Source organism: Pagrus major, chromosome 5 (assembly GCF_040436345.1).
Source record: "Pagrus major chromosome 5, Pma_NU_1.0".
Taxonomy (NCBI): domain Eukaryota; kingdom Metazoa; phylum Chordata; class Actinopteri; order Spariformes; family Sparidae; genus Pagrus; species Pagrus major.
The window spans coordinates 19,581,369-19,604,967 of NC_133219.1; the positions used below are offsets into that span (position 1 = coordinate 19,581,369).

General features: G+C 42.0%; 1 protein-coding gene across 2 annotated transcripts in view; it reads left to right on the forward strand.

The window, feature by feature from the left end:
- kremen1 (kringle containing transmembrane protein 1) overlaps positions 1-23,599 on the forward strand; it is a 61,320-nt gene that overhangs the window by 34,654 nt on the left and 3,067 nt on the right. The window contains exons 4-8 of one of the 2 annotated variants that reach the window (XM_073467151.1): positions 14,727-14,851; positions 16,432-16,585; positions 17,780-18,112; positions 21,659-21,898; positions 22,490-22,574. In XM_073467151.1, coding sequence (XP_073323252.1) covers positions 14,727-14,851; positions 16,432-16,585; positions 17,780-18,112; positions 21,659-21,898; positions 22,490-22,574 — 937 coding nt within the window. The remainder of the gene's footprint in view (positions 1-14,726; positions 14,852-16,431; positions 16,586-17,779; positions 18,113-21,658; positions 21,899-22,489; positions 22,575-23,599) is intronic. The other variant, XM_073467152.1, reaches the window with a different exon arrangement.

A 23,599-nucleotide genomic window follows, 5' to 3' on the forward strand; every position in this document is an offset into this window, starting at 1 on the left:
GTTACCTTTGAAATCCTTGCCACAGCCGGCCTCGCCTAAAATCCTAAAAGACTAAATGCAGCGTGTGTGTGAACAGTGAGGTGGACAGTAGTAATCTGGCTGAGACCTAGAGATGTTGTGACTTTTACCGCCATCCCGTCCCTCCAGCTATCCCACCATTATCCTGTCCGAGTAGCATGCTTGACTAAAGCCTGCCGTTTGAATGACCTGGGACCCATTAAGCCATCTAATAATGCCTGTTGGCTGCATGGCCCATGTGTATCCATGTATTTGTCCATGGCATTTTTGCGTGTTTGTGTGTATAGGAGCTGTGTGTATCCCATTAGACTTTTGACTGACCTATTTCAGACAACTGTCCATTTAGCTCAGTTTTTCTGGGCTGACATCCCAAACCTTTGTGGTTTGAGAGGAGAGAGGAGAGCAGACCATACCATCTCTGTTCAGAGCTCGTCCCTTATCTTTGGCAAAATTAGGCCAGCTTTTGTTCCAGATGGGTTTGCCATGTGCTGCTTCAGCCTTGTTTGTGTCAAGGATCCAGTACAGTGTGGCGTGTAACCCATCCTTGTGACATGTGGCCAATTTCTAACGGCTGAGAGCTTCGCCCGTATCAAATGCTGTTCTACATGAACGTTTCTCTTTCTGCCTAGGCATTTCAAAGTAACACAGAGCTCTGTAATGTAAGAAAAGGTGATTAGGTTTGCTGTGAGCTAGGCATCCAGTGTCATGAAAACATGCCTGTTCAGTGGAGACGGTTTCTCCCTGCAGGGATACCGGGGAGCTTTCAGACACGAACGCTCCGTCTCATCTATTGTGAAACCACAATCGCCACGTGGTGCCTCACCTTCTGGCGGTGCATGTTCTCAATCTGCTGCGTTTGAAAGCTTCAGCTGCCAAGTGAGAGAATGCTGATGCTCTCTCAGTGTCAGCGCTCTCGGTCTGCGGCTGGCAACGAAAGGCTGAAAAACACCGTGGTGTGCCAGAGAGATGGGCAGCAGTGGTCTTTGTTTTCATTTTGTCTGGGTTTTTGTTTTGTCTGTGCCTTCATTTTGTCTACTTTTTTTTGCTTACGTTTGATGTTGCGTGGTTGGTAGTTGGTGGCCACTCGCTGAGGCACCTGGAGCCTGCCAACGGTTGGTCTGTTATCCAGCTGGGTTCCCTGTCATCTAGGGTCATGCCACCCTGGTGAGGGTGACACACCCTGCTGGAGCACATGCTGCCTGGCTGGTCTCATGACGCCAGAAACACATAGTCTGACAGGATGGATTATAGTGTAGGTCACAACATTTGTTGATCCTAGTAATCCCTCATGGCAGTAGTTATCATGTGGTGGAATTATCTAAACATTTCAAAAAGGCGGTGCTGTCAAAACACATCGACTGCCGTACAAATTGACATTACCATAGCGTGTCTGTGTGGATGCTGGTTTTGAGGCTCTGTTCATTTCCAGGACGCTAAATTCTCCACTAAGTATAACCCGGTCACAAGTGTTGTTATTTATTAAAGTCTAGTTCCTGTGTAGTAGACCAGACGTGTAGTTTCACTTCATTCAACTGATTAATTTGAGCTACACTGAAAGTAAAAGTGAAGGAAAAACCAGACAGATTTTTCTCTGAGCTTTAGGTCACTTCAGTACTGATTTATTTACATCAAACTTGAGTTCGTGGAGCAGAGAAGGCTTATTTTGTCCGACTGAGCAATGCTGATTCTAATGAGCTGTTAGGAATTTACGGGTAGGTTCACCAGATAAAAATTAGAGTCGACAGCTCAGTCCATTATGAAGGGACTTAAGTTTTACACAAGTTTAGAAGTCGGGCGAGTCCTGGTTGATGATAAAACATGCATTTACGTTGATGGTAAAGGGTTTGTTTTTAAAGAATAGTTAAACAGTTAAAAATGCTCCAGCTGAGCACTAATAAAACCTGCAGTTACACATTTCTCGCACAGCTTTACTGCACGTCTCGGATGTCATAACACTTGTTGACTTGACCTGAGACAATGTGATAGTTCCTGTTGAGTGTTTCCTTTTTCAGAGCGTTCCACAATGAAAGGACGTCTTGTTTTTGTAAGACTCCTTTAATCTGACATGCATTCGCTTGATGATGTGCCCCGGCTGAATTTGACTGACAGAGCGAAACTGTCAGGGTGAAGTCCTCAAGCGTTTGCCAAGACAAAGACACTTTGATCTGCGCTCATCGCTCAGCAGCGATATAACCAGGAAAAACTTGTTGTGCCACTGTTTGTTTTTTTTCTACTCTGCATTAAAAGAGACATACAGCAGCTGTTGTTCCCCTAATGCAACAATGCCTTTTCGAAAAATGCTAATTTGGAGCATAGTGCATGTGGAGGATGATGATTGTTAGGTAAACCCAGGAATAATAAACCCATTTAAACCCCAACATCTTCCACCTTTTACATTGCAGGACTCTTTAACATCAATTATGTATGGCTTTAAAGGTGCACCTAGTAAGATCTCTTTCATGGGCTTGATAAAGTCCTTTATTACCAAACCCCCTTCAGTATTTGTGCTATTGAAGGTGCACTATGTGGTTTTTTTTTAAGAAATTTTAATCAGAAGAGAAAGATCTTCATTGACTGATTTTTTTTTTGTGTGCCTAAACAAATTAAATAAACAAATTCACTTAATTTTCATGGCTGAATAAACAGAAAGAACAAAGGACAACACAATTTCATACTGTTTTAATTTGTTTGTATTTGGCGGACCCTGCCAGCCTTCTAGCTTCAAACAGTGTTCCGGGACCTTATTTTCCTCCGAACACAGCTTGTTTATTCAGTTATGTAAATAATATTTCTGAGTTTGTATTATTACTTCTTTAATATTGTAAATATTATAATTCTGATGTACAAAACTACCCCTTTCATTCACTATATATTCACTATACATCACATCAATTGATTATTAAACAAGACTTGTTAACAAGATGGAAAAAATAACATTTTCCCGAAGCTACTGCATGTATTTTTATTACCAGAGTGAGATACTGTTTGTTTACAGTCTTTGTTATTTCACGCGCTGTCATTGCAGCTGATAATACCTGCTGAGTTGGGTAAAGAGTCTCATTATCTGTATGCCTGGATCCCCGTGAGCTAAGTTGTGATGTCTTCTGATGTTCCTTTGTTACAAAGCTGTCAGTGTGTTTACACTTAACATTTAGCTGACTTGATGTATGACTTGACTTGCATTACAGTAGGTTATATCTATTTGAGCAGTTGAGGGAATGTCTGATTAACCTTGTCTGTCACCATGGAACAATAGTCTGAGAGAGCGGCACCACATCCATCTGGCAAGCTAACCAGCCACCCCTTGAAGACATTAAAACAATGTAGTTCTGTGTTTGGCCCAAGGTTTTATTACTGAATGTTGACGAAAATATGCAGTGATGAGATACTGCCTTCATTAAGAGTGATTTATGAAGCGGCTAAATGGCACTTTGAAGTTGTGGAACAAATGAGTCAACCGCCGGCTCGTCTTGACTGAATGTGACCAGATATCTGTGCATGAGTTGTTCTTGTTCAAACTTTTGGGATGAAACTGAGCTGGTCATGATTCAGGGGTTTTCACACAAGTATTCTTTTAACTTACTCTGCCTCCACCGCTGTAAATGTCAATCTTCTCTACTCAACTACAAACTGTTAAATTGACATTTGTGTGGATTGTAAAAAATACCACCAGCTCTAGCTGTCACTTATCCAGTGAAATATCTCAACATCTACTGGAGGGATTGGCAGGACCTTTTAAGCAGGCATTCATGGTGCCCTGAGTCCTAACAGCTTCACAACCAGGCAAAGTGGAGCTAGAGACCAAAGCAGGTCTGAGAGGAGGAAAGTCAAGACCAGACATTACCAAAGCAGAATCTGTCTATTTTTAAGTTCATAGTGGGCAATTAGCACGCTGTTTTGAGTAACGTGGTTGATTTATGAGCCTCTCAAATATGAAGTGATGTACCTGTCTCTGCATCAGTGAGGTGCATCCAACCGATCAGTACACTAATTGTAAAATAAACACAGGCGTTATTACTTAAATTGCGTTGACTGTGAAGAAAATAGGAGGCTGTTGCTCAGGATGAGAAGAAAATGCATTCTTGAAGGTTTTATGATAGGCAGACAAGTGCGAGTCAAAATAAGCAAGAGGCCGAGACAGGTCGAACTTGTCAGACATGCGGTCTGGAAACCGAGCTCTGACTAAAGCGCCACAGCCCTGCCTCGTGGCTGTCGTGGCTGCCTGAACCAGGGATGCTTTCAGGTTCTGTTTGTGCAGTTTTCACCTCGCTCTCTGTCGATGTTTTCAGAGGCAGAATATTTCCCTCAGATGGTCTTGTACCAGCTTTCACCACAACCAACCCTCTAAACTAGCATACTGAGGCAGGTTCAGGCATCACTGAGCGGAGAAGGGTGTGTGTGTGTGTGTGTGTGTGTGTTACCGTGTTGTGTGTGTGTTTGTTCCTGTACTTTTGACAGAGTAAAGTGTGAAGTGAGCTCATTTTCAGCCATTCCTTCATGCCTCCCTCAGGATGAATTGCAAAAACTTGTTTTGTATATCCCCTGAGTTTTCATCTAGCTCAACTGTACTTTGGGTTTAGCCCCACTGAGCAAATATCATGAACAACCATATAAAAAAAAAAACTCTTTAAGAGGCTATTGTGGATGTTGATGTTGGGGTAAGGTGCTGACGGTTAAGTCTTGGCTCGGAGATCTGACTTGTTTCTCTCACACATATCAAAAGTAGGAAACAAAGTTAAAAAAAAAAAAGAGTTCTGAACTGTTTAAACAGGAAGACAGATTTATAGCAGATGATCCAGTAGAACAAAAACAAGCTAGCATGTGGCTCCTCTTAAAAGAACTCCATTCATAATAATGAGCTAATGACTGTGAGCGTGTGTCTGCACCCACATGTCCAGAATTAGCTTTTTGTCTCACTGCCACCAGGCTCTTAAATTAAAAAATTACCTGCCAAGATTATTTTATACGAACCAAATTAATTATTATTATACATTTTTCATAGAAATATGCCAACCTCCTCCTTTTTAGACCTATTTTATGTATGGAATGACCACTGCTGCCGTGTGAGTAGATTTAGAGGTTTAATTTAAAATGCGTACAATGGAAGTTTCTGTCTTCATTTTTTTCTTGCCACTGGCGTCCACATGGGGATGGTGTTAACTTTCATCCACACACTGGAGAAGTTGTTTAGATTTAAACCATACATGAGTGAGCTGAGACATTTTTTTTAGACGGGTGCTAATTTTGAGGCTGTGTGGCACAGACATCCATCAGTTTGACATGTCCCCTTTCACCTGCATTAGGCCTTTCCTTACCTGGCAGAGAGGTTTGGGGAGCTTTGAGCACGCTCATTGTTATCTTACTCTGACCTCTGACCTACTCATGGCTCCACCCACACCTGCCCTCGGGGGAAATACCTGCTTGTAGTGCTGTGAAGAAACTCTCAGACAGAAACTAGAGAGTAGAGACTCTCACAAAAACAAGCGGGAGGACATCAGGACGATTTAATCTCTCAGCCTCTTTCTCTGGCTCCTTCCCTCTCTCAACATGGCTGGGGTTAAATCAGTCAGGGCCATTAGGGAATTAAAGGTATTGATTACGAGGCGAGCGGGTTGTGTAGAATGTTTGCTAATGAGAACAAGTAGCTGGCCATTGTTTAGTGGTAAGAGGAGCAGATGAATAGCGGGTCAACCAATTTAGCTGTGGAAGATGAGGGCGTGCAGCCAAATGTTGAGCAGTATGATTCTGCGCAGCTGCAATAAATGTTATGTTATTATTGGATATTGTTCGGCTTGTGTAATTCAAGATCACAGTGCTTTGTGTGTGTGTTTTGCCTGTCTTCATTCAAGCGTGATCAAAATGAATGAGCATAGTGAATATGATTTTTAATTGTGGAAGATAAGACAGTGACAACAACACTTTATATCAGGGAACTCATATTAACCATTGACTGATTGCTCATTAGCATGCATATTAGAAGTGTATTGGCTATTTATTAGTCATTATGAAGCACTTACAGTAAGTACTTAAGTGAGTAAGTAAGTTGTTGTACATGAAGTACGAGATAAAATAAAGTCAGGGCATAAAGGTTTTTGCAATTCCTCCTGAGGGGGGCATGAATGTGTGAATTTCATGACAATCCATTCAACAGTTGTTAAGATCCCTAGAGCCACAAAGTTAGCACGGCCAAAAATAATAGTGGTCAGTATGTCCTACAGTGTGGTCAAGACTGACCCGTGATCCGCAACTCCAGTCAAGATTGCCATTAGATTTTACTCTACCTTTAAAGCCCTCTGATGACAACCCAGTCGCCAGAATAAATGTTGGCTGTGTATGTTTCTGCAAATCACGAATATGTTGAAACTTTACATTTCTTAATGTTACAATTTAACTTTTTTGTTTAGGTTCAGTTTTCTATTTTATGATGTGACTATGCTGTGCTTATGAACCGGTGAGGCATCAGTACAAAAACCACTATCCCTAGCCCTGGAGATGTCTTGAGGTCGCAACAAATAGTTACGTTATATATTTGATATGATATATCGAATGGTGTCATGCTTTCAAATGTAGAAACATGGTCTTGATCTGCAGTCACTGGCTTGGAACAGGTGATTTTGTATACCAGGCAAACCATTTTCTGCACATTCCTGGGGTTTGTGATTGACGTCCAGGTAAACCTGCCACAGCAGACAAACACAAAGTCCATCTCTTTGAAAGTGAATGATGATAAATGGAAGTGTGCCGCTGTGCTGCTTATCTAACGCCTGAGGTGGCCTCAAAGTGCCTGCTCATCTTTTCATCTCCCAGTCGCCCCGGTATCAAGTCCCCCGGGATTCCTCGGGACACAAGCTATTTAGTCTGTCAGGGGAGGCAGAGTGATGCAGCGTGGCGGCCATTTTTCATCTCTTTCCGGCATTGTTCGGCCTGGTCTCTAAGAAGGCACTAATTATTCATTTAAAGCTCTGGCTCTTCCCTCTTCCCTCTAATTAGATGGTTAGTCACTCTCCCAGGGCCCCGGGCTGGGGCATTGATCTCCTCCATCTCAATCTTGTTGTAACACAGCCTCTCCACCACACACACACACACACACACACACACAGAAGAAATGTTTAAATGGGATGAAAGAGGAAACACAGATAAAGTTATCACGCAAAATGCTCGTGATATACTGACACAACAGTGGAGGCACTCTGTCTCTGTCTCTGTCTCTGTTGAATATCCCACTTACAGTCAGTCTGTTGGATACAAATACTTTCCTCATTCTGCCCAATAATAAGTTCCTTATTTTCTGACTGTGAGTAATTCCCATTTACAGGCTGGAGAATTTATGATCTCAATAGAAAAACAAAGCATAAAGTCAACAGAAACACATAATAGCAACTCCCACCTCCTTACAAACAATTCAGAGTTTCCAGAAATGGTCATCCTGGGGGACTTTGTGGCATATTTCTCTGTTTCTCTTGTGTTCTCTCAAGGCTGTGGTGCAGTCGACAAGACTAATCACAGGCTAGATGAAATGCAGCAGCTGTATTTGTTTATGTATTGAATCTACTGTACTACAAAAGGGGGTAATAAATGGGGGCTGAGGCACAATGAAAGGGAGACAGAGCAATGACTAAAGGCAGAGAGACAGAAAGGGATGGAGGGGGGAAAAAAATCACATAAACACCGACTGTGATAAGTGTTGTTTCCTTGCTTTGTTGCACTTAGCTTTCCTGGGAAGGCAGTGTACATTCCAGGCGGTGTGTGTGTGTATGTGTGTGTGCATCAGATTTGAATTGTTAACCTGCTGGCGGTGCATTAATGGGTTGGTGGGAGTGTTTCCAAGCCTTGAACATACCTGTGTTAAATTACTCGCATCAAGCCTTTTAGCACTTGAGGAATGTGCTTTTAAAACCCTGCATCTCCTCTTTTGACCTCCCGGCTTTAACATCTCTTCTCTAATGTGGAGGCACTAATGACTTTCTTTGGCTCTGGTTACAGTATAATTGGATGTTAATGAAGCGTTGGTGCTGCTTAAGGGATGATCTTGGCCACACTGAATGTTTTAGCTTTTATTTTTTAAGTGTCTCCTCAAATAAACCTGGTAAATTTCTTCCATGCTTCTACCAGAGATATGTAATTTGCTTTCTATCTGCTCTATATCCAGATCCAGGTCCTTGAAATCCTTAAAAGTTTGTGAATTTTGGCTGCCCCAGTAGCTCATTTAATGGAGCTAAAGCCATGTACCAAGGATTGAATCCGATCCGTAGCCCTTTGCTTTATGTCATCCCCCATCTCTGGCTCTCACCCCGTTTCCTGTCATACTTCAGCTGCACTATCTAAAAAAGTTTTTTTGAATTTGTGTTGAAAAATCAACCCCTAAAAGTTTGATTAAAAAATAGACAGAATTCATTAATTGAAAGTGCTTGAATTTATACATAATGTAACAATAGAAACTGAAGTTGTTATAATTAGAGCAAGACCGATACTTGATTTTTCAAGCCCATGCTGAGCTCCCAGCCTGGGCAGAGTCAGGTAATAGGACAGCTTACTGCATGGCTAACTGGGCTAACTGGGCTAACTAGCTAACGGCAGCAGCTAATGGTTACTCTGGTGATTTGCTGCCTCCTAATTGTTTGTAGTATGAATTTGACAGGTGGCCAATTCTTACATATTGCACCTTTACGCTCTTAAACAGGCTACATTCTGCCGTCTACAGGTGTATCACCCCCAGTTTTCTACTGTCACTGTGACACAGCGCAGTGAGAATAATTCACATATTCAACCCTCTCACTTTTTAATTGTCTGTGAGTTTCTGTAGAGCCTGCTAATGTTCATCATAAAAAAAACTCTGTGTTGTAACAGTTATAAACCCTGATCAGTATCTCAAACAATGCTGTGTTGAGTCCTTTAATTTGAGGGTATTTAGCCTGGAGAGTCCTTTAAAAGTCCTTGAATTTGATGTGGTGTAGGAACCTTTAAAAAACAAATCTCTGAGGTTTCAAACTCAGTAAAATAAAATAATCCATGAAAGAAATCTGTGTCTAAACAAATGTTTCAAGGCTAATGAGGCATAAAAAGAAAAACACTGAAGCATTCACCAGTCTCAAGACAAAGCATGTGATATTAGACACTGACAAATTTAGTAGAAGCGTAGCAGCACTTTGGAAGTGATGTACGATTCTCTGCATAAGGATATACGAGGAAATATGTTTTCCTCAGTGACACTGCTGTGCGTCATCAGTTTGAGACATGGTATGTATGTAGTTTGGCTGGTTCGTTCTTACGTTTCTTTATTACTGGAAGTTACACCTGACTCATGTCGAGCCTCTCAGCTGCCTGACTGTACATATGCTCATATGAAATCAGGGGTGTAACTTGTGATAACTTTAATTACAGGGTCAGCTGCTGATTGTATTCTCGATTCATTGATTAATCCTTTTGTATGAGATGTTGGAAAATTGAGAAAAATCACCCCCTTGAAGATTTCTACAGCCCAAGGTGGTTTATTTCGATATTTGTTTTCTTCAACCAACAGATCAAAAATCTAAATATCCTCAGTTTGCTATCAAGAAAGTCAAATGGGAAATGTTAAAGAGAAGTTATTCTCAAAAACCGGCATAAATTTCACCATGAGCGAGTCATTCATCATAGCAACCCCACGGCATCACCTACACAGTGAAGCCACAGAGGCGATATCGTTAACGATCTGTGTGGGCGCTTTGAAACTGACCTTTCATGTTCCCACATCCCGAATTCCTAACAGCCCATTCACTGTTTTCTCATTGAGAGAACAAACAGGCAACCAACTAGAACCAAATCACCTGATAGGAATCATTTCTGCCAGCCCAAAGTAATGAATGTAAATGTATTTAGATGTATGGAGTAGGTGGAGGGAGAAAAGGAGGGCGGAAGGAAGAAAAGTTTGCTAAAGTTTAGAGTTTAGTGCAGCCTAATAGGCAGCCGATCCGTGCACTGTTGTGATTTTTATGTTGTGTTAGTGTATCTCAGCTTTTATGTTGGCCAGATACAATTCATTAGAGGTTTATTGATACTGAAGTTGATATAAAAACTGAGTTTTGTGCAGAAAGTACACTTCATTGGATAACTACGACAACCTGTGATGCTGAAAACAAACATCAAGCATCAACTTCAGAAAAATTGTGTATTTATAAAAATCAATGAAGCTGATGAGGTAAAACATTACATTTATTGTCTTCTCTGTACTACTATTATAAAAAAAACTAAACTTCTAAAGTGTTGAAACAAAAGAAGATTTTATATCTTACTACACATTTGATGTAAGCTGTTGCTCCACAGTTTGCAACACTCAGTGTCACAGACACATTTCAGTCAGTACAGAAGAGTCTTGAGGTTTGACACCCAGCCCAGATTTTGGTGCTTTATCGTGTATTTTGAAGGCAGGCTCTTGTATCTACATTTTTTCAGTGTCATCATGGCCTCTCTTAAAGAGATTAGAACAGAGTGTGAGAAAAGCTTTTCTACTGAATACTCCGGTGATTATAAAGCAGAGTCTGGCTGTTAAGAGTAAATCTGTTTTGGAAAGAGAGAGACACCTGGAGTGCCATTAAAAAGAAAACTCTTCTTTAGGTCCCTCTCACTCTCTATGTATTTTTTCTTATGTTTCTTTTGCTCTTTACCCTGCAGATGGCATAGACATTTATAACTGTAATTACGTTTCCTTAATAACATGTTTGCCCCCCCCAGCTCATCAACCTGCTTGCATGCTCCCTGCCAAGTGCACTTGCCAAAGCCTGCTGCTCATGTTTGATGTTTTATCCCTCTCTGTTGTTCTTTTCTCTCTCTCTCTGATGTGTTTTGGGTCGGCGCTGTTGTTGTGTCTGCTGCGTCGACAGAGGTGTCTCCTTTTCTCTGCTAGACAGACACCCATGAACTTTGTTGTTTTGCCTGCTGCCTCCTGTCTGCATTACACTGTGATGCATTGTGGGAAGGCTAACTAGCTGCTCCTTTCCGAGCTAAGGCAGCAGGCTGCCAGGTTGTGATGAGTCTGGCTGCAGTCTAGCCTTGTTTAGTGCTCAGTCGGTTTTTTTCATCTTTGTTTTTTTTTTTTTTTTTTTACTTTGTGGGAGTCCCCCCTCCCGCTGCGATCTCCAGAGGTTTTCAGAGGTCTGGTCTTGGCTGACTGGAGCATTTATACACCTTGTGTTTCCTCCATTTCACCCCTCTGGCTCGTTAAAGTCTAAATTCCACCGACACCTTTGAAGTGTGTTGAATGTGTTTGTGTGTTTTTCTTTTATTGTACGTGGAGATATTTCTACTTGCTGGGCCTGCAAAGCAGATGTGTTTAAAGGAACTATGCTTCGCTCAGGGGTTTACAAAATTACACTTTTTTTTGGACAAATGCTGTAAATGAGGGGACGGTACAGTGCAGCCGCTGCCGCTTTCCTTGTTGCCAGTTCCATACAAACGCGCTCTGGTGTGATACGATCCCACCACCAGCTGCTCTTCAGCCAGAGCTTCACAGCCCCTGGGATGAGAAGAGGACAAAGACAGATAAATTGACTGTAGTCTGCAATCTTCCTGTCAAAGCAGAATGAAAAAGGAGCACTGCTGCCTTTAATCTGGCTGTTGAGCCCTGCAGTGGCATTTTCTCCTCCACATTTCAAAAGCTCCATTGAAGTGCTACCCGCCTGCCTGCCTTGCTCGGAGGGAGGTTGCTGGTTCCCAACCAGGTGTTTATCTCTCCTCTCTTGTCATCTCCCCTCCTGCACACTTTTGGGGTTAATCCAGTAGTTGAAAAAGTAGGCTGCCGCCACATCACTGTCCTGTCTCACCCTAAAAAAATATGAAGTAGCTTGAATATTCTTATAACTGTCATGTCTGCCTCTAACCTGTCATGTAATCTCATCCCTTAATTCTGCAATTGTGCGCCGTAGAGTCACGCTAAATGATTCAAACAACCATTTTAATCCATTTATAAAGCTTTGCCGTGGCTGCGGCTGACAAAAGGAATATTGCACATGATTTGTTGCAGTTCTGAGGGAGTCTGAGGACTGTGTCTTCAAGTGTTGAGTCATCTGTCAAACACAGTTCTGCACAGCAGCGACTCACGGCTGCAGCCAAAATCTTGCCGGTCACTTTACGGTCAGCAAACGTGGGTGAAGAGGCAAGGGAGCGGCCCTCTCTCTGCCACTCTGTTTGCCTTCATTCCCCGCTCTCCCCTCCGTCACTTTTCCAGTCTGTGGCGGACATTCTTGTGGACAACAATTTGCTTGGAATCTCAAACTTGTCACACTTTTTTCCCCCAAAAAAAGCCTTTGTGCCTCATTTCTACATAAACAGAAAGAATCTGCAGCATCTGTTGTGCATGTAGAGGAGCTTTTGTCCCAGCCAGTAAGTTAACATTGGCAACAACTGGCATCCCAATGACAATACACGTGTGTGGTCCTCGTCGAGGTTACTTCGGTTCATGCATGCAGTTTTGAGTGATGCCTCTCCACAATGTTGTTATAAATATTCAAATTGAGTTGCCTACTTTTTTCCCTCCTTTGTAGAATTCCAATATATTCCAAAATTGAATCATGACAAGCTTGTAAGAATGGATCATGTGTTTTTCTGCGTCTTACTGCCAACAACTGGGTATCAGTAGTTCACTGGTGGAACTGGCTGTCATCAGACAAGCAGGCAGCTTTCAACAAATGTTTGAGAAGAGAAGACGAGCACAACGAGCGAGAAAACTCCAGAGATGTTCAGTTCTAGGACAGTGTTGGTCTCCAGAATCGGGGGACAGACCGCTCCACGGTTGTTGTCAGATGTCATCCACAAAGTGTGACACAAGTTGTTGTTCACAAATAGACAGGAAATGCTCCTGTGTGATATCTAACTTATGATCAAATGAATATATTTGCTTCTTTTTTTATCGGTATGCGTGGAGACACTGCATCACTGAGTTCCCTGCTAAGTTGCATTTGCATTCATACTTCATGTATTGGGCAAAATAACTCAAGACAAGTATGATTAACTTTCTACTACTACTCAAAGAAAGTCTTGTATAACTGCAAATGGCGTAACCACATTATTCTCCACTATTCCAGTATCGTAGTCAGTAAGATATTATCTAGTGATTTGATTTCACTCGCTTTGAGTTTACAAGACCGCAAGAAATTCGATTTAAGAACCAGGAACATCCGTCACACTTTGAGCTCTGTATTAAAGATGGTTTGGGGTCAGTTAACTCGCACTCGGAGATGGAAATGAATCTGAAAATTGCAGATGCTTGATAACGAACTAGAATACTCTGTTATGTCACATGCTTTTGATTTTCACATGCATGCTGTGTCTCAGAGCACCATCGACTGCAATTTCAGACACAGTCTTTGCTCTTCTGTGTACGCTACAATCAGATGACACCAGTTCCAATTAGACTGGAAAGATTATTTCTCATACTTGCAGTGGAAATTACTTTCAGATTGTGCATTTATCCCTGTTTGTCAAATCCGTTTCACCTGCGAACGTGGAAATGAAACAAGAGTGAGCCCGTTTGAATCACAATAAGAAACAAATCACAAGTGGGATATGGACTGCTGGTGGCTTTGTTGGCACTTCCTGAGCTATTACGTTGAATGTAAAGGCTTTGGGGTGTTTAATCACCGCGCTGGGTTTTGGAAGATTGCACAGTGTTTGATGAATACACTGTGGGTTAAGGGAGGCGGGCTGATCCGTCTGACTTGAATGTGATCGGGAGGGATGTCGACATCCATCTTCCATGTATCTGTCTGGTCTGTGATCCGTCTGTGATCGTTGGCCTACTTGTGTCATACATCCCCAGGTCTCACCTAACAAGCAACATTTTAATGTTCAGTATTTATTCATGTGATGGGCTGCATCAACCAAGAGGGTATAAAAAAGTGAAAGGAAAATGGAGATGGAGGAGTTGCTCATCGTTTTATGAAAGATTTATCAAAGTTTTTCTCAGATAGCAGACTGAAACTGAAAACTTTGTTGCATGAATGTTCTCCCCCCGTGCTCTAATATCACTTTTGTGCTCTTACAGCTTAAAATTGAGCCTGTGTTCAATGTAGACCTCAGGTGTTGAACTTGGCCTCCCTCCACATGTTGCCATTTGACAGATACCATCTGGAAAGGCGCTGCAGAACAATTCTTTCCATTTCTTGGCACATCAAACTTAGAAAATTCACTCTCTCACCACACACACACACACACAGTCACACATGTAAAAAACGTTATTTCCCTAATCAGATGCAACTTGCTCTCACATCTGACAGGGTGCATTTTCTAGATTCCAGCTCTCTCTCTCTCTCTCTCTCTCTCTCTCTCTCTCTCTCTCACTATGACTCAAACATCCCTGTCCCTTTCACCCCTCTCCCCTGCCTCCACCACCACCTCCTCCTCCTCCTCCTCCTCCTCAATTCACACCAAAACATGCAGACAGAGGCCTGAATACTTCTTGAGTGTATCATCATAGATTTTTCTTTTTGGGGGGTTAGGGTTAATGAGAATAAGTGTTAATCACAAACAACGCTCAGAGCAAGCCATGAGACACATGAGGGTCCGAGGCACGCGGCGTATGTTTCATGACATGCAAACCGAGGAAGGATCCCTGGATATAAAAATCTACATGACAAAAAAATAAATCACCCATCATATTTGTATAGAAAGTGAGCATGTGATACAGATTGTATGTGTCACTGATTTTTTTTCACCCTCCTCTTGTCTCCTTACAGTGCCTGGAAACTTGGGCTGCTTCAAGGACAGTGGTGACCCGCCCACTCTGTCCGGCACCAGCGAGACCTCCAACAAACTCACCATCCAGAACTGTATTAGTTTCTGTAGGAAGCAGAGATATAAGGTAAGTCGATTTTAACTCTCAAACATTCAAAACTAAAGGAAAAAAATACTCAAATGTTTCTAGTGTGTACTTTATCCTGGCACATGCTGAAAAAGTTTAACTGCGTCCCCTCACCGGATGAAAAAGCCTCCAGTCAATAACCGGAGTCATGTCTGAAATGGACACAAGCTGTCCCTCACGATATTCAAGCTTTTATGTAAATCATCTGCATTTACGGGCAATTTCCTGACAGTTATTATCATGATGCCCGGCGCAGTCTATGCCCTCTTTATTCAGCCATCAAGCTTCCTGTTTCAAACCAACCAGCGGATGACAAATCCTTGTAGCAATCAAGGCTGACAGCTGGAAATGAATGGTTATTAGCCCAGTGGGCACCTCCTCTTCAATGCATCTCGCTCATCTCTGAGTCTGGCATGCCATTGTCCCTGCTACGAACAGTGCCAGGTGTTCATTTTCTGTCTCAGCGGATCCAGTTCAGCTCCGTCTGCATTGACAGATACTGACAGCTCCCCCCCTCCCCGCGTATTTCAGCAGATGTTACAGGATGTGGCGGCAGATTGGCATCGTCTGCCTACCCTTGGACTGTCGCTGTCCTTAATGCGCGTGTGAAACGTCAGTGCTCGGAAGTACAGATCCCGTGTGGCTGTTTGACAAAGAGCATGCCTGATGAGTTAGACAGCGATCCATCGCTTGTTTGCTCCGCCAGAAGAATTCATGTTGGTGTTCATCAGATAGAATAATGCAACAAGGACGTAGCTCGATACATCTTGGCGAGAGCGGAGGCTTGATAAATTCCTATTCCATGAGAGAAGACGCAGAGTGGGAAATGATGCAGTACCTTCAGTTGAGTGAATTCATTTAGGGCCTGAAAAAAAACTGGACAATGGTGTCCTTTTAAATGAAGGACAACAGCTCTTTTGAGAACAAGCAGCCAGCAGTGACGAGGTCACGATGTGTGAAAGTTTTTGACGTTTCACATTCCTGCTCCAACGCTGTCAGGAACAGTTTACTAACAGTTTTTATTTGAAAGATAGATAGATGCTATTTCAATAAGGTTTATTCTCTACGCCCTGTGTGCAGCTGTGTGTTTGAAAGGAAGCGTCTAATCAGCTGAGAGGTTGTGGTCGTCCAGACTCAGATTACAGCATCATGTAATCATGAGAGCAATTAGGCCACTTTGGACTCAAGTCTCTTTAATTTCAAAAGAGAGGAGAAGCTCCATGCAGCGGACTTTATACCAAGAGTTCAAAGCGTTTCACACAGAGCTGATATGAGACTCACAACCTGTAAAACAACTTTTATTTGAGTATGCAAACTTGGTTTATTTCTATGCAGAACTTGTTATGTAAACATGTTTATTTTATGGAAAAAGTATAAGTTTTGAATATTTTTAGTGGAAAGAATGGCCCAAATCTTGGTTTCCTTCACAATGTTTGTTCTCTCAGTCTCCCTCAGCGTTTTCCTCACTGGCACCCATGCCAAATGGATTTTTAATGAATAGCATTATGGGCAGTGTTACCCAAAGTTTGTTTTGAATTGCTGATGCATTGATTTGCATAACCCCCTTTTGTGCTTTGCAGCTCGCCGGAATGGAGTCAGGATATGCCTGTTTCTGTGGCAACGAAGTGGACTCTCGTGACCACGGCGAGTCGCCTAGCATGGAGTGTAACCACGTTTGCTTCGGCGACCACACCCAGCCCTGCGGTGGAGACGGCTGGGTCATCATCTTTGACAGTGAGTGTTAACTAGCGTTGCTCTGACGCTGTGATCTTTGCACATCTGTGCTGTGGTTTGGAATTATAAACACGACAACAAACGTTTAAGGTTTCAAAAGTAATATAAGGTAATGTACTTAAAAATGCCTCTGTATCTGTGATGTTACCTGTTTGTGCTCTTAGTGTCTGCAGTTTGTAAGTATTAAAACTATTACATTTCACAGTATTACATTTCCTTATCACCATCAGACCTGCTTACCTCATCCACAACTGTGATTAGACCTACAGCCGTCCACCTTACTGTATATAAACACTTAAAGTTTCAGTGTGGAGGATTTAGTCACATCTGGCAATGACTTTGCAGATTGCAACCAACTGAATATCCATTACCTCACCCTCTTCTATGGTGGCCGCCAAAAACCCATATTACATGAAAGGCCCTATCTTGAGTCAGTGTTTGGTTTGTCTGTTCTGGGCTCCCGAACACAAACCTGCTTCCTGTGTAGGCTCATTCTGAGGTAACAAATCATGTTAGTTTCAAGTGATTATACACTAATTAAAACATAATTATGAATATCATATTCCATTTATGCACCTAAATCCCCTTTAAATCCTACACACTGGACCTTTAAACAGTAGTTTACAGTATATAGGTGTTCAATTTGAGTTTTTAGAGATTCATTACTTTGCACTAATCCAACTTTTCTCTCCCAATAATTGAATCTGATAGCCTGACGTAATGCTAGGGTCTAAAACTCAAATTAGCTTGGGGCTGACAAAGACCACTGACCTTAGGTATTTGCAAATACTGAGGACCGATCCAAAACCTCTCTTTAGTCCAAATTTCTACGTTTATGTCGCAACAACTTATCATATTAGTTGTTTTTATGTAACATTGTGTGGCAATGAAAACTGAGTCAGCGGCCAGCTGAGCCCAGAGGAATGTAACTGATAGCGTAAACACTGAATTTTATGGATCAGTGGAAAAGTGGATCAGTCACGTCATGGCTCATACCCCATCCAATTAATAAAATCAGGATATTAGACTGCTGAATCCCCATTCAGTACCATGATGTCTGTTACAGAGGCACACATGAGACCAAAAACAAACTAGTAATCAGTTAATAAACTGAACAATCTAAACAATCTAAACAGCCTCTAAGCTCTGATTGCAAATATCACTGACTATTTTCTTTTGTTTTCTTCCTTTCAGCACGAGTGGGGGCCTGCGGTGGGAACTATTCTTCTCCATCAGGAGTGATCTACTCCCCCGACTTCCCCGACAAGTACGGGGCTGGCCGTGTTTGCTACTGGACTGTCCAGGTCCCTGGATCCTCCGCCATCCTCTTCAACTTCACCTTCTTCGACATCTCTGACCAGACGGACATGGTGGAGCTCCTGGATGGCTACACCAACCAGGTGGTGGCGCGCTTTGACTGGCGCAGCCCGCCGCGCGAGCTGGTGAACGTCACAGGCGACTTCGTCATATTGTACTTCTACTCGGACCGCACCAACCAGGCCCAAGGATTTGCTCTGCTTTACCAAGGTGGGACTTCGCTTGCATGAGAGAGTTTCTAGCATTGCATCTAGAGAAGAATGGTTGTTTAAAATGTGTCAAATCCTACGACAGACTACCACTTCTAATGTTTGGATTGAGTTCTGGCAAACATCCGGAGCTACAGTGCCACTTAAACCCACCAAAAGCCACATTTCCATGATCAGGTGTGAGGTGGTAACTCACTGGCTCCATGATGGAGTTAGCAGCACACCACTAGCAGTCCCTTTTCTCTTTTCATTTGCTAGTCAATGTCTCACAGCCCGGAGTGATGCTGCATATTTAAATAATGTTTTGTTTTTCCAAGAACTCACTCTCTTATCAAGCTGCAGCAGGCTGCTTTGCTTCACCAGAGTGTGCTCCTCTGTGAATTGCACAGCAAGTTTTGATGCCGCCTACATACAAATTACTGTGACACTCGCGCCTTCTGATTGCGTGATGTCACTCGCAGAGGGTAGAAGACCTCACAGCAAATTCTCTTTATCTAAGGTGGAAAAAAGAAAATCTTCCCTCTCTTGAGTCAGTTTTTGCATGAATTGCCTGAATGCACCAAAAATGATATTATAGATTAATTTCTTCAGGCACACCCTCATATAATTCACTGCAGGTGACATTCAAGCTTGCTGCTCGCTACACTGGGGGGCAATCCGTCCCCGCTCCTACCTCTCTGCCTCCATTTGTAATGCTCTGTCATTTTTCTTGCCCGGTGGAGTTACAGTAAAAACAATATTCGAAGGTCAAAATCCTCCGACCTCTGGACAGGCACAATCCTCTCTGCTCGCATCTTGGTTCTTGTTTTGCACGAGGCATCGTGTAGCCAAGAAATGGAGTCTGAGACATGATACGAGAAAAGGTCACCTCCTGAAGTAATGAGTTTTTCACGACAAGATAGAGGGAAAAATACATAGCGACTCAGGTACAAAAACAGAAAGAGAAAGACAACAGTTGAAATGAGTATCAGCACTAAATACATCTACAATCTCCTCTGTGGCAGGCTGAGCGGTCGAAACGGTAATTTCAGGATAAACGCTCTCAGATGACGATGGCAGAGCATTTCAGCTGAGCCCGGGTTAGAAGCGTGGTATTTTGTTTGCAAATGGGGAACATGTGGGAAGTTTCGGGAACATCACAGTCAGGTTGAGCCATTATATGAAAAGGAAAAAAGAAATCCCACGCTGCTTTAACATCCAACCACCATTCATGGAAGAGTGGAGCAGGCCTGGTTCAAATAGTGTTTAGACGGAGTTCTGGGTGTTTGATTTAACCTGCGTGGGGCACAACAAATTAACTAACTAAAATAACCACGTGTTTTTTTCACGAACTCGAAATCTTGGGACAGCAAACAAAAAAACAGAAGTCATAAATGAATTTCAGGACTTCTAATATGCTGAAAACTATGGCACTATGGCAGAAACATAGGGGTCCTGAAGTTAAGACGGACATGCACACGGGAGCTAATTTTCGGCTCGGGATGTTTTGTGAATGTGGCCGCAAGCTTATAATTATATTCCAGTGTGATCACCAATATCTCTATTATGTCTGCTTGCTACTCACTTGGAGAGAAATCTGATTTGTGGATGACTACAATCACAGAGTCACCGCTGATAGAAGTTTTTCTTCACCAAACCTCACTGCAAATTAAGAAAAATAATAAATGAGTCGGATGAAACGCATAAATATCAGCATGACACATTCCACAGCTTGTTTTTCAGAAGCAGTGTCTCAGAAGTAGGAGGAGAAAATGCTTCAAATCACACAGTGATTTTAAATAAATCTCATCTATGTTTAGGAGACGTAAATGAAAGGCAGAGGAGATCTTATTTAGGATATTGCTTTCCTCTGGGAACACATAAATGAGTTGAAATAGTCCACGCTCTCTGGCACTGTTGTTTTATGAAGCTAACTCTGCCCATCTGGTGCTGTAAGCAGGTTAAAACAAACAGAATTTATTGCAAACACTTTTTGAATCATGTCCTGGGCGGACAGAAAAAGCTCTCAACACCACATGTTTACAGCACTCTTGAGTGTTTTTGCAAAGTCGATCCGTTGCTTAACGAGCGCTGTTAGTATTACATATTCACTCATGACTCTGCTGTATGTACTTTCAACAACATGATCGACACGATGTATCCTCTTACTGCGTGCTTGCTGCCACAGCCCAGTTTGCCCACAGGAATAATTAAAGGGGTGTTAAATGATATGTGTGCTCAACTTGTAGGAATTACAAAAACATGGCAGACCTTTTCCTCTTCTGTGTCTCCAGCACAGGACACAGCACTCGCCACTTCTCGCCCTGGGTGCCATGAAAGCCTTTTATAGTCACATTTTCAAGAAGCGATGTGTCACATTACAGAGAACTATCACAGTATTCCAGTTAGCACAAGGCAATATGGGTTAAAAAAGTAATATTAGCAACAAGATTAATAAGAAGACAGAAATAATTAACAACTAAGATTGAGAAATTATTTATACACTGCAAGATGTACAAAATAAATAATATATTCGCCTGAATAATGAAGATGACGTTTGGTTTGCCTCTTCCATTTTCCCTAACCTTATTTCCACCCTTTTCCTTTGGTTGTATTCTTTAAGTATATAACTTAATAATATAATAGTATAATAATATCTAACATTTCTGCATTAAAATGTCTACAAACAACTAGACTATTGTTATATACTTTGTTGAGTTGTGTATTAACACAATCCTAAATGTTTCCATCAGTGTTTAAACCCGAGTAGTAATACGTAATTCTATTCAAGGTAGTGGTGCGTTTCATTTGGGCACCTGTCGGTCTCACCTCCAGCAGAGAGTCAGAGAGTGAGGAGGGAAGCCGGCGAACGTGACTTAACATAACAAGACCTAAACTCATCCATCAACATTTCTGTCACGTAGTCACAAGTCTCGTAGATGGATTTTCCGCAGCAATGGTGGCTGTTTAACAGCGAAGACAGCAGCTCCCACGATCAATACTTACTTCTTTTGTTTAATTTTGAATGAGTGGCTAAAATCACAAAATGCACCTTTGATATTCAACTGTAATTACATGCAAATATGGGAAACTGTGTGACTTACTGTCCACAAATAATACTGATATATAAGGTACATTTTTAAAGCAGCTATAGTCAGTCATTTTATATTAACAATATAATGACATGAGTACTTGTATGTCAAAGGGGTTCGTTTATAGAAATGAACCTCTAGAACCCAACTCTGCACTTTGGGGTATTTTAGCACATTGTTTTGGTTTTGTGGCCCACCACTCTCATCTGTGTTCTGTTGTTGTTTTCAGTGAATTAAACTCCCTGTACACGCCACCAAATGGTAGACAGACAAAGTCAACGGTCAGCTGATAAACATATTCAAGTATTTAGCTGCTAAAGAGCCACATTTTTAGTAGAAGTAGGAGGAGACCAAAAACAGAGCTAAAAGACAGTGAATATTGGACCAAATGAAAATAAGCAATCTTTGTATTGTAAAGAAGAACATCCAACTGTCTTTGAATCTGTCTAAATCAGCCCTTATTCTTGTTTCTTAAGCACTGAGAAGCCAGGACACCAGAACAATGGAGGCTGAAGGAGATGGCGAGGATGAAGGAGAAGACGTTTCCAGCACAGCGGGGCCCCAGCTAGCTGCTGGTGTCACAGAGAGATCCAACAGCACCTCTAACGGACGTTCCTCCCAGATCCTCTACGTGATCACGTCCAGCCCCGGTAAACCGGAGCACAACATGCCAGGTCAGTGGGCTGGACGCGGCGAGACCACCGGCCACAGCGCTAGTATGTCATACCCATTATCAACTGCACCTACAGCACCTCTATCTACCTCTGCGGGACGTTGGGGGACGTTTCTTGGCTAGAGCTCCCATTTAGCATGACCTGGTTTCTCTGAAAGTATTTAAATCAACACAGTTTGATGAGAGGCTTCTGGAAGCTCGGCCCAGAGTGGCTTCCTATGATCACACATAGAAGTAATGCTACGTGACGCTTGTTTTTTCCTGTCAGTGATTCATAACTGAACTTACTTTGGGTCTCCCTGCTGATCACAATCAGGCCTCTTGTGAAAGCTCCGCAGGGTGGACTGACGTTCCTCAGCTTTTTTTACTTCACTCAAATATTATTCTTTCCAAACTCTGAGCGCACTGTCTCACAGGCTATCTGATGTATTTCCCAACCAGAGGAAAACAGATGTGCAATGATAATGCATCAATATTTCTTGACAAATCGCTGGCTGAACACTGCTAACAGGTGCACCAGCAGTGCTTGAGTAATAATTCTTTCCTTGCTAATCCTTTCAGTCTGCTTCAGTTTGTTTTCATTACCGTGATTCGGTGTCTGATGTCTTGTTACTGTGTTGCTCCCTCTCTGTAGTGTGGACCATTTACGCTCTGGCTGCTCTCCTCATACTGACAGTCATAGCCATGGTGGCAAAGCTGCTGCTGCACATCACAGTCAAGTAAGTGAGAGGATAGTGAAGGTGTGCATGGTCAACCAAGCATCAAATGTCAGAGCAGTGTTCTGTAGAATTATGCTTATGTTTGAAAAGAGGAAAGAACAAGACGGCGTTCACTTGTTTAAAGTCCCAAAGTGCTGATTTTTTAATGTGATTTTAAGCATTTTAGAAACATACAAATTGGAGTTGCGTTCAGCCACTTGACGATTAGCATTCCTGTCTGCCACAGTGTTGTTTCTGATGCTACCACAAGAAATCGCCAGAAACTTTCAAATCGTACACAGGGGAAATTCAGAGCAGCATCACAGGCAAAACTTTTCTATTGACCAATCTAAATGTTTGTTTCAACGTTTTCTTCAAACAGAACATTTATTTCTTTTTTCTTAAGTGATAATGAAAAGGTCTATATTTCCTCATCTTTATTTATTTCAAATTTACTCAAAATTTATATAATATAATACAAGGAAGTGTCAGAGGTGTTACTGATATCGTTCTGCCACTAAATGCATTGCATTCATGTCACAACACTGCTGTTGTTCGAATCATCTGCCCCCTCAAGTGGTTGCCAGTTTGTGCACTGTTAGCTAATGTTGCTAACCCTACCTAGCTAAGCTTAATGTTGCTAATGCTAGCTAACGTTAATGTTAACCTTGCTAATGCTGGCTAACATTAACGTTGCTAATGCTAGCTAGCAAACGTTTGGGCAGTCTAGTATACTGGGCGCAAACTCAAAAGTTATCAATATTACCTTTAAGTTGGTCCAAAGCCAAGTTTTGATGCTTGATTATTGATAAAATACTAAAGGGAGTTGAATTTTTTGCCAAACAACAACATCATTTTTAAAAAAATATTCAGCACAACCTATGTTACCAATTTAGGAAACAGATTTTACGTGAATAAAGATATCTAGATTAGAAATATTTCAATTCTGGCCATCAATAGTGGTAGAAGTAGTGCAATAAATGAGATGTCAAGTGGAAGATAATTAGGGCTATACAATCTGGCAAGTATAAAGCAGGCATGTAAGG